Raw genomic sequence first — 11,548 nt, 5'->3', positions numbered from 1 at the left:
TTAATCAGCACACTCAACCAAGGTATCAAATGAAAGGGACATATAGACGATACTCATTAGCGTTGCCGGTGGAGATTTTGGCAGTTTCTTCCCATGTGGGTCATATTACCATAGGAAGCAGCAGTGCTAAGGACGCCCACCATTGAATCCTTCCTAGGGACCACTGTATCCTTTATTTTCCATTCAACCCCTTGATACGGTCATATATACCTGGATGAAGTAAAAAAACAAATATCATCTTGATCTAAAACTCCCGTGGTTCCTCAGAAAATTTTCAATGATAGAAATTTAATCACCACTGTGTGGCTCATTTGAGATTTCAATATTCTCTATTTTTGGCATAATATTCAAAAATAATATGAAAAAAGAGATGGATGGTGTGGATAAAGTTCATACATCACGGTGGCCCCTCAGTGGTGCTCGGAGCCTCTGCCAAGCTCCAAACAGGTGGGGGTAGCGTGTCCATCATTATTAGTCGCGATCGAAAAATAATACACTGTACGGTGCTGTAGGGGATGAGTCTCTTTCTTATCCTCTCTCAATCCTCACAATCTCACAAACACACTAATGAGTGAGGAGGCATTTTTCACCTTGTATTTGGATGCATTTTAGGACATCTGGGAGGATTTGAAGAGATTTTTCCCCTAATCCATCATTTATTACAATAAATTTGGGATGTAAATGAAATACACAGTTTCAATGCATGGGTTTTCTATTTCACTGTGATTTTTGCTGAGATGTTTCATCCTGTGATCAAATATCAATGTCTACCAAATTAATCTATCATAGAAGGATCAAGCTGATATTTATATTTTCCTATTGGCCAGATCTATGTGACCCCTATGAAAAGGTTGGATGGTGATCACTAAACATTATTGTGGGCTACAAGAGGATTTCAAGGGTTGGCATCACTATCGCCACTGTTTCCTGTGATATGGTCCACTTCAACCTTTGATCTGCCTTATTTTTAACACATCCCTAAAAATGATATGAAAAATGGATCTATGGTGTGAGTAAAATCCACACATCAGGATTACTCCACAATCCCTACCTGTCATTCAGTCAAATCTCATTACTTATACCTGTTCTAACTTCAGCACAAAATTTAGTGAACTGGGTTGATCTGTCACACAAACTTGCTGACGCAACAGCTCACCTAACCCATGTGCACAAGTACGGAATCATGTCTCAGCAAATGAACCGAGACATGACGTGAAACGAATCGGTAGATATTGCAAGTGAGACCCATGGTCTGGTCTGATGATCTAAACCATCACAGATGTGACCTGGACTTTAACACTGGGGTTAACTCAGCATTTAAAATTACCAAGGGTGGAGTAACACTCAACTTACACCATAAAAGGTCTTCTGGGCATATCTGCAGCTACCGGAAATTGAACACTCCAACAACTGTGATACAGTGACAATGGCCTCCAAGATTTGGATTGAATAATTTCAATTAATGCATGCCACCAGTATAATGTCTAATAGTCTCATGGATTAACCAGCACACTCAACCAAGGTATCAAATGAAAGGTATATGTAGACTAAACTCATTAGCGTTGCCTGGGGAGATTTTGGCAGTTTCTCCCCGCGTGGGCCATATTTCCATATCATGTCTGCAAGGCATTTATAAGAAAGAAAATGAGGTGATGGCCGTGGGCATATGAAAGGGCTGCTGCGTGGGTGTGATGGCGTGAAACAGTGACAAGGGTGTAGAGCCCTTCTTCTTGCATCAGGCCTACATACGGTCGGCGCCGTGCCCATTTTCAACCATTTTGGGGTGCGTAGGTTTTCATCGATGGAAGTCAACAATGATGGGAGTCCACCTCAGCCCGAAGGCCCCAAAACCTCACCTGAGCCCTCCAAACCCACCTCTCCCGAGCACGAGCTTACTTCCTCAAGCACCAGCTCACCACCACCCAAGCCCCCCAGACCCACCTCGCCCGAGCACAAGCTTAATCACTCAAGCACCAGCTCACCACCGTCGGAGCCCCCCATACCAGCCTCGCCTGAGTCCGAGCTTGCCTCCTCAAGCACCAGCTCACCACTGCCCGAGCCCCCCAGGCACACCCCGCCCCGACCGGACCTTGCTTCCTCGAGCAACAGTAAGTAGTGATTCTTATTTAAATCCAATTTTGAGCTTTTTACGGTTTGCAATTCGGAGAAACTTTCTTCTAGCCAAACGCTATTTCATCCCAGACTCTCCTGCTTGTTGAGGAGAAAGGACCTTTCCAACATAACTGTGGAAAAGGCCATGTGACGATGTCTCAACACAATCTGATTTTAGAATATTTAATTAGTTTATATAATGGATTGTTGATCAATTTAGATTGATCTAATAGATGTCACATATATAACTTTGGCAGTACTGTATATGTATCCAGCATCGTCATCGACTGCCTGAGCATATCATATCAATACGTGGGAAAAATCTTTTTGTAATTTCAGAGAATTTAGGGTAATAATTAAAAAAACACGTTACTATGGTACATAAGCTAATATGGTATGACACTTATGATGATGGTACACAAAACCACATATATATACACAAACTTACTGTGACTGAGCGTGATTAACTCATGTGAGTCTGCCACTGGCATGAGACTTCAAGTTTTTATATATATATATATGACCAGAGACAGCTGGATATCTAATATGATCAGAACGGAAACATTATGTATTTTATCCACTCCGCGCGTCTAGCCATTTTAACGGATAATTTCAGGGCTTAGACCAAAATTGAAGTACATACCATGCTCAAATGGATTACACCACAGGAAACAGTTGAATTGAACGCTGTTGAAAAATTCTTGGGCGCCAGAGAAGTTTTGGATCAAGCTTATATTTGTTTTTTCCCTTCATTCATATCCGTATGATATTATGAATAAGTTGGATGACAAATAAACATCACTGTCGGGCCTAGCAAGGTTTCAACGGTGGAAATCATTATCCCCACTGTTTCCTGTGGTATGATCCACTTGATCTTTGAATATGCTTCAATTTTGAGCTCAACCCTTTAAATTAGATGAGAAAACAAAATGAACAGTGTGGATAGACTACATACATTCAAGGTGGACCCAACTGAGTTTACTCAGTATGATAAGAGCGTACTGAGTAACTCAGTAGGCAATCAGATTTCGGTTGGAACCCGAGTTTAGCCCAACCAACGTAAGACATGTAATAATTGACCCATCTTATTGGGTGGTAGGGTCCGGTCGAATCAGCTTAGCCGGTGAGGTCAAGCTAAGGTCATAAATACTTTAAATAAAAATAAAAACATATATAAATTGAAATTATTTAAAGTTAACAGAAAAAAAATGATATATCTTAATTAAAATTCTAACAATAAAATTCTGGGGTGATTTCCTCCAGCTGCACCACCAGAAGGCTGCGATCAGAACGATTGGGTAATCTCTATCAAAGAAAGACTAGATCAATTTTCTCAACTGGACAAGGAGGTTTGGTCCAGATATTCCATCTTTCGGGCCCCAAGCAACCTTCGAAAAATGGAGCCCGAGGCCTACACACCCCAGTTCATCTCCATTGGCCCCTTTCACAGAGGCGACCCCAATCTGCGATTAATGGAAAGTCACAAATGGCGTTTCCTCCGTCGTTCCCTCGACCGCACTGGGCAAGATCTGGATGTCTACATCGGGACCATCTCGCCACACGTGGCCGAAACACGTGGATGCTATGCGCAGATCTTTGCCCGCATTAGCAATCAAGAATTCCTCGAGATGATGCTGCTTGACTCTTGCTTCATCCTTGAATTGCTCATTGGAGTGGCCGAAGGCCGCCGCAACGATGACCCGCTCTTCGTTGTCCGTGCAGTTCTGCTAGAGATCCGAAGAGACATGTTATTGCTCGAGAACCAAATCCCATTCTTCATCCTGGAAAAATTGTTTCCACATATTGCAGGATCAGACTTCAAGGACTACTCACTGAGTCAACTCGCTCTCTTCTTCTTTAACTGGACCGTCCCTGGAAGCATCACGAAGTCATGGGCTCACGACAGAGTAAATGAGAAAGTACTGCATTTTCTACATCTTATCCGGCAAAGGCTCATACCATTACAATATAAGCGGCCTCCACCGCCACCTCCACCGCCGCCGCCACCACCATCATCATTAACATCAAAGCCCCGTTTAAATTTTATAGATACTTATAAACACAAACATCTGAGGATGCGATGCGTCTCCATGTTAGTGGACTCTGGGGTGAAGTTCAGCAAGAGAAAGTCGAGCAGATTGACGGACATCGAATTTAACTTCAAAAGAGGCATTCTCGAGATCCCACCATTGGTAGTTAACGACTCCACCAAGTCCATCTTCCTTAACCTCATGGCCTTCGAGCAGTGCCACCCCAAATGTAGTGATGCTATCAGTTCCTATGTTGTTTTCATGGACGGGCTGATCAACACACCAGGAGACGTTGCCCATCTGCAACAGAGAGGGATTATCAACTACCACCTAGGGAGTGAGAAGGCCGTGGCCCAGCTCTTCAATGATCTGTGTCGAGATATCAGCATAGATTACATTTATGGCTCTCATGTCTTCACCCTTTGTTTGAAGTTGAATGACTATGTCTCGCTTAAGTGTCCCACTTTGAAGGCCAGCTTGAGGCGCGAGCACTTTCGCCATCCATGGTCCTACATATCCTTCGGGGCTGCTGTTCTCATCATTGTCCTCACGCTGACGCAGGCCGTGTATGCCATTCTAGCCTACCATGTTCATCATTCGTAGACGGATGGTTCATCTCTTTCTTCTTCTTTAATCTCCACCGTTGTTTTACTCTTCCCATGGTTACTCAGATCCAAGTCGACCCAGATGAGTTGGGTCAGAATAAGTGTGTCCAGCTGAGTTACCTCTTATCTCTCAAATTAGGCGACTGCTCAAGTGCGATTAAACGCCAACCATTGAAACCTTCTTGGGGCCCACCGTAATGTACTTTCTCGCATTTGCTCTTATTTTGTTAGCCCAGGTGTCTGTAATGGCCAAGCGATTTCATTTTTAGCTTATGTTGTATTCAAGGTGTTTGGCCACCCACTGGGTGTCCAATAATTTGAACCGTATGTTATGTTTGCTACCGTGAATGAGTTATTTTCTTCCATGATTATGCCATAATGATAATCCTTACCTTTGAATTTTACACTTGAATGCCAGCTGTTGAAAATCCTTTTGGATGGAAGCAGCTGAATGCCTTCTGAGTAACTCTGTGAGGCCCACCGTGGATGTATGTGTCTTATCCACACCGTCCATCCCTTTTTTTAAGATCATTTTTGTTGCGCAGCATGCCAACAACGCAGTGAACCGAGATCCAATCTCCAGTCTCACCCACAAAGGATAAACAGAAAGAAATATAAACTAGAAATAGAATCAAAGCATTTCAAACAAACCGCAAGATAAGATATATGTGGAAAAACCCCAACAATGGTAAAAAAATCACAGATGCAAACTTCCATTATGAAAAAAAATGAAGATTACAAGTAATGTACTAACCTTTTTCCCTTTAGACATATAGAGAAAACCCTTTACCCACACTTTAAAATAACTCTCAATACCTTAGAAAAGCCCCAAGGACCCATATTTATAGTTTAGGCAACTCCCCTTTCGCACTTCTGCGAAAACCGACTCAAAAATCCACAGTCCGTATCAAATCTGGAAACGAATCTGTGTAACTTCGACTGGTCGAGCGGACCCTCGAGCATGGGCCTCGGCCGGTCGAGTACCGCGAAACCAAAAACCCGATGCTTGCTGGACTTTGAGTCGAGCCAGTCCACAACTGGTCGAGTGGGCCACTCGACCAGTCGAGCAGGACATTCGACTGGTCGAGTGGCCGTCCAGATGTGGCTCCACATCTCAACAATTTCCCACTTGGAGACACATCACCATAAACATTCATCTTCTACATCTGGAGTACACCACCTCCCCGTCTTCAAGCCTAAAGACCAATCAAAGCTTAACAGATATTCAGCTTCTCCCGTGTGACCACCTTGGTTAACATATCTGTAGGATTCTCACTTGTATGAATTTTCTCCAGAACAATTAATCCATCTTCCAGTAACGAACATATGAAGTGATATCTGATATTAATATGCTTGGTCCTTGAATGAAAAGCTGAATTCTTAGCCAAGTGTATTGCACTTTAACTGTCACTGTACAACTTGCAATCTGTTTGCTTCTTACCCAACACTTTCATGAAACCTTGCATCCACACCATCTTCTTGCATGCTTCTGTAGCTGCAACATATTCTACTTCTGTTGTATTGATAGATACTAACTTTTGTAACTGAGAGACCCAACTGACTGCAACACTACCCAAAGTAAAGACATAACCTATAATGTTTCTTCTGCTGTCGACGTCTCCTGCCAAATCTGAATCCATGTAGCCTTGTAGCTTAATTTCTGATCCACCATAGCACAGGTCTTGTAACATCCCGAATTTTTTCCAACTTAGAGTTAGACATCCTTGGGCAATGGGTTTATCATAACACCTTATCGACTTTTCAAAACTTAATCCCAAAGTCTCAAATCCTTCTCAATCTATTTCCTTCAAAATTTCACCTCTCACTACCTTGTTCTTCAAAATTTTCAAAGTACTTTCATATTAGACACTAATCCTAAACTTTAAATGATGAAGAATAATACTTAAACTAAAATTTACTATAAATAGTAAATACATAAATAAAATATACTTTTTATCATTAACCTTATGGAATATCACAAAATAAATAGGTTATTTGAATAGATGAACTTCTTCTACCCCAAATTCATATATGGCATGTCACGTAACTCATTCTGGATTGAAAGATATACTCGTTTCAAAATCCACACGATAAAACCACCACCAGGCGAGCACGATGGCATCGCGCCGACCGTGATGCATTGCCGCCCACGGTACAGCGGACAGTGATGCATCGCGGGTGCACCGAAAATTTCGTGGATCCTCGCTGCGAATTTCTACACTTTTTGACCGACTTCAAAAAGTCATATCTCCCTCGTTAGAATTCTGATTTAAGTGATTCAAAAGTCAGATTAAAGCTTGATAAGTTTAGTTTCATATAAAAATAAGTAAAAAATATAATAAAAATTTTAATATAATTAAATCTAAGTTGATGTGACAACTGTCCAAAAATTATTAGTTCAGACAGCTGCTACTTCTAGAATTTTTAGAATTTTTCTACAATATGAAATCTAGTAAAATTTGGTAGATATAAAGTAGACTTGATGATGAACTATTAAAAAAATAATTAAAATAATATACTAACTAAAAGTACCAAAAGGGGGCATAGAACTATCCTAAGACCTTATTCTGTTGTAATTAGCTAGGGTGGAATTTAGTTAAGTACTAAACTAAACAATTGATGGATTTGGCTTGAACCACTTTCTATATAAACTATAAGACCCAAAACCATTAAAATTATTAAATCAACATTATTTAAAAACCTAGGAGCAATCTCAAAGCCCAGTTGCTCTCGGGAGCACATTAAAACTCCATATCGGACCTGGACCGGGCGTCGAAAGTCCGATTACCACGAAACTATAAGGTTATGACCGCATTATTGGGCTTGACAACCATCATAGGAACTGAGCCCAAATAGTATCTAGAAACGTACAACTTGAGCCCAGAGCAAAGAGGGTGAGAAATGCAAATATCCTTAGAAAATGAACTCAAACTTAAGTGAATTGTACCATTCGCTTGCATGGCAAATTTAAGGTTTCAGACCATCAGATTCTGACTCAACTACACCCTTGGATCAAGAAAATTTTCCTGCACCCATTGGTATACTTGTGGCCCTGATCGAGTGACGATAACCGTTGAACTGAAACGGTCCTCCACGATTGATCCACTAATTCGATCGGACCAAAATCTTAACCTGACATAGATCCATTGTCAGGAAACTTTTCTCATACCATATGCAGGAAATGGACCTTCAGATGAGTCCCGTTTGCCCAAAACAGACGCCTTTTGGCTGTGACCCAAGTATACCATGGCCCTAGGGCCATTAACATCAGTTCTGGGCCTATATAAGGGCCTTAACCCACCCCTCTCTCATTTTATACGAATTTTCCTAACCTTAGGAGAGAGAAGAGAGAAAAGAGGAGAAAAGAGTGAGGAGAAGTGTGAGAGATCTGTGCTTTGTTGCTGGGATTCACCCCCACCACTCTACGTGCTAAATCATCTCTCCCATGTTGCTACACCAACGAATCCAAATATGTTTTTGGGTAAGAAATCCTAACCTTAATCTATTTTAGGAATCCAAATAGAGGAATCGGTGAAATAACTAACCTATTTCAATGATTAAGTAGCCGTTATGCCGTAGAAAAAGACATGGTGTACGAACCAAGTTCGTAATGAGCAAACCGACGAAAGGTGCGGACTATAAACGTTTAGGTTATGGTTTTTAAGGCTTTCAATGTCAGCTAATGATTTATACCTGACTTGATTACTGCCATATGATCTTAGTTACGACGCTTTGTATATATTATACATATGTGAACTAAGTCGAATACAAAGATGCATTCCATGTGTTTGTTGAAATGATCGAATGAATATGAAATTATGATTTGTGTTCGTCATGATTGTAAGCATAGGATTCATGGTTGTCAGAGGTATTATGATTACTATATGTAAGGATTTGTTATAATATATGTCGTAACTAACCTAAACCATATATTGGGTAAAGGGTAGCCTAAGTGTTTGATAAAATGTTTGAATGAGTGTGAAATCCTGATTTGTACTCGTCATAATTTCTAATCTAAGATCCATATTTATTATATGCTTTATAACCTACGTTGTGTAGGAAATTGTTGTAGTTTATGTCGTAACTAATTTAGTCTATGTATTTAGTAATGTGTAGTCTAGGTGTTTGATAAAATGTCTGAATGAGAAATTGTTGATGGATTGTGTTTATCAAGGGTATCGAGGTAGGATTCTCGATCACCTCATCCATATGAATAATTCCTTCATGAAATCTAAATTTTGTCTACGTGATTTATATATGAAATGCATATGTATAATAACATGTTCAGTGTGTTTGTTAAAATGCTCAAATAGAATTTTTTTTTGAAATGTTCGTTAAATGCTTATATAATTATCACATGTATACATATGCTGCATTTGAGTAAGATTGGGACTACTACGTAGTCCAGGCAATCAATAATCGTTCCCGTTTGAGTGGCCGAGCTAGTCTCACCACAGTGGATAAGTTTGATGAATCCGAGTCGCACGATGATTGTCGACAGTGGTTAGGCCATGTGGAGTGCTCGTGCTCTCCATATTGATTGATTCAGCGTGCGCTCGTACCAATCGAACTTGTCGAATAACCCGATTGGCCCAATGGGTGTTCACTATGTATGGACGCTACTGCTTGAATCTAAGGTACCACTTACTAATGTAAAGCCCGTTTCAACCATGATATCACGATCCGTTAAGACTCATGAGCTAGGCATGGTGGTATGGGACACTGTGGTCGAGCTGTCGCCTACGCTGGGGTACAAGCCTCTCCGTAATGACCAGTGAGCAACCGTAACTCGTGAGTCAAATACGGTGGTATGGGACACTGTATTCGAGCTGTCATCCTACACAGGTGTAGCCTGGCTGCGGTCCCAACATAGGTTGGGGTGAACCGTCTGATCTGGACCCCCTTTGAAAATAGCGCGCCAGTTGGTAGGGCATTGGTGGAGTGACCTCGAGTATAAACTTTCAAACTTGCCTATACATTGCTTTTCAAATCAGGGGTGATGTTGCCCTATAACTTGCCTATTGTATGCGATTAACTAGGATTGACGACCCTAGATGGATCATTGTTTGAGTAAATGATATAAAGGAAGGTACCTTAGCTTCCCGAATCTGCTGTATGAATAAGCCTAACCAAGAACTTGGCTAACACGACCATGCACCGCATTGCATGTGCCTTTGACGTGGAAGAGCACAGTGAGAGTAGCATGTACGACCGTGTGATGGTGTCGCTGAGGGTGTGCAGGCAAGGGCATGCATCAATATAACATATCATTCCTGCGTTAACAAGAGTACTTAGGACATGAGTGTTGTACTGGTTTATCATTACTGCTTGACTGAATTGATAACATGTTAACCTTTGCTTTATAGTTCTACTGAATTAGCTACTCATTCTCACCTGGGATGGTGTTTTAAAACAACAACCAGACTCTATTGTAGATACAGGTGGCAACGATGTCCACACTGCTGATTGAAATTTCATAGACGATGAGGAAGAATTCTCCTACGTTCAGCTATCAGGCGGGTCTATGTAGACCATGTACTGATCGATGGGATTACAGGGATTATATGATTTAGTCAGACTTTCACATTTTGTATTTTGTAAATTTTAGATCAACACATGTATATATTCAGCCTAGTAACATACTCATACTCTGGAGATTGAGAAACACTTCTATACATTATCTACCTATCTCAGTCTTCCGCTTGTTTAACTTAATTATCTTTGGAGTGTGATATACTGTGTTAGTATAATCTCACTCATGTTTAATACACTAATATGGACAACATTTAAACATCATTTTCTATGTTTCATAAGTGATGCGTGGGAACTCGGGAGTTGAGTTTCTGTTCGACCTCCGATTTTAGGGCATTACAAGTTGGTATTAGAGCGTGATTTAGATTAAACTGGACCTCGGTTATGGTAACACGACGCACTCTGACCTGATGCACTCTGACTTAGGAAGGGGATGATGGAATTTAGAGACGACATTATGATCCCAAGGTTTCACCGACAGGCAAGACCGAATACTATAATTTAGTCCACAACGTATCTTCGATCATGTGAATCGACTTAGGTCGCCTTTAGGCCGCCAGTCGACGGGTTTGAGTCGTTAGTTGACAAATTTCAAACCTGAAACGGTTCCAAATGGCGCAAATACGAGCGCGTTGGACCACAAAAACGGACCCTACGGGCCTAAGGACCCAAACCAAGAAATTTAGAGCGGAGTAATGAGATAACTAGGACCTTGGGAATATGGATTATATAAACAACAATGACTATCAAATGTTGGGACATTTAGAGTTTTGGTACCTAAAGTAGGTACTCCTATATTTCAAAAAAAAAATCTGACAGTTTAGGAAATCCAATAAATTAATAACGTGAACCCTAGAACTTTCTTAGCTGGTATGGTCATATGTGAAGTGCTCAAGAGTAATTACATTCAATGTCACGCCCCAAAATTCGGAACACGAGTTGGCCAAGCCCGAACCCGAATTTTAAGACTGTAAGTCGACTTTAAATAAAATATACAACACAACCCACATTATTTTCATGCATTTTCAAGGCAATCAAAGCAACTAAAAAGATACTAATCATTGTCATTAAATATTGTCCACTAATCAATCCTTGAATCTTTAGTTACATTGACATTCAAAAATAAATAATAACAATATACATTAAATTTTAACAAATTTCCAAATAAATAAAAAGAAAAGTCTTCAATCTTGTCCAATTAGCTCTTCATACACAGACCCTACAAAACAATCTATAAGGGTGTGAGCGCGACGGCTCGTGGGTTACATC

The 11,548-nt window shown here is 40.7% G+C and overlaps 1 protein-coding gene across 1 annotated transcript; it reads left to right on the top strand.

Moving 5' to 3' along the window:
* The first annotated feature begins 1,495 nt into the window (after positions 1 to 1,495).
* On the top strand, positions 1,496 to 5,220 carry LOC131225802 (UPF0481 protein At3g47200-like). Its single transcript, XM_058221398.1, has 2 exons — positions 1,496 to 2,108; positions 3,376 to 5,220. The coding sequence occupies exons 1-2, from the start codon at positions 1,802 to 1,804 to the stop codon at positions 4,743 to 4,745; spliced, it is 1,677 nt and encodes a 558-aa protein (XP_058077381.1). The 5' UTR covers positions 1,496 to 1,801; the 3' UTR covers positions 4,746 to 5,220.
* Positions 5,221 to 11,548: the final 6,328 nt, after the last annotated feature.

This window comes from Magnolia sinica, chromosome 14 (assembly GCF_029962835.1).
Source record: "Magnolia sinica isolate HGM2019 chromosome 14, MsV1, whole genome shotgun sequence".
NCBI classification, from domain to species: Eukaryota; Viridiplantae; Streptophyta; class Magnoliopsida; order Magnoliales; family Magnoliaceae; genus Magnolia; species Magnolia sinica.
Note: the sequence above shows the minus strand (reverse complement) of the source record. Positions and strands in the feature narration are given on the sequence as shown.

Excerpts from the sequence above, each read along its gene's own strand:
- LOC131225802 (XM_058221398.1), top strand. The coding sequence starts at position 1,802 with ATGGAAGTCAACAATGATGGGAGTCCACCTCAGCCCGAAGGCCCCAAA. Across the intron at positions 2,109-3,375 it reads CCTTGCTTCCTCGAGCAACA|CTGCACCACCAGAAGGCTGC; the intron begins GTAAGTAGTGAT and ends GATTTCCTCCAG.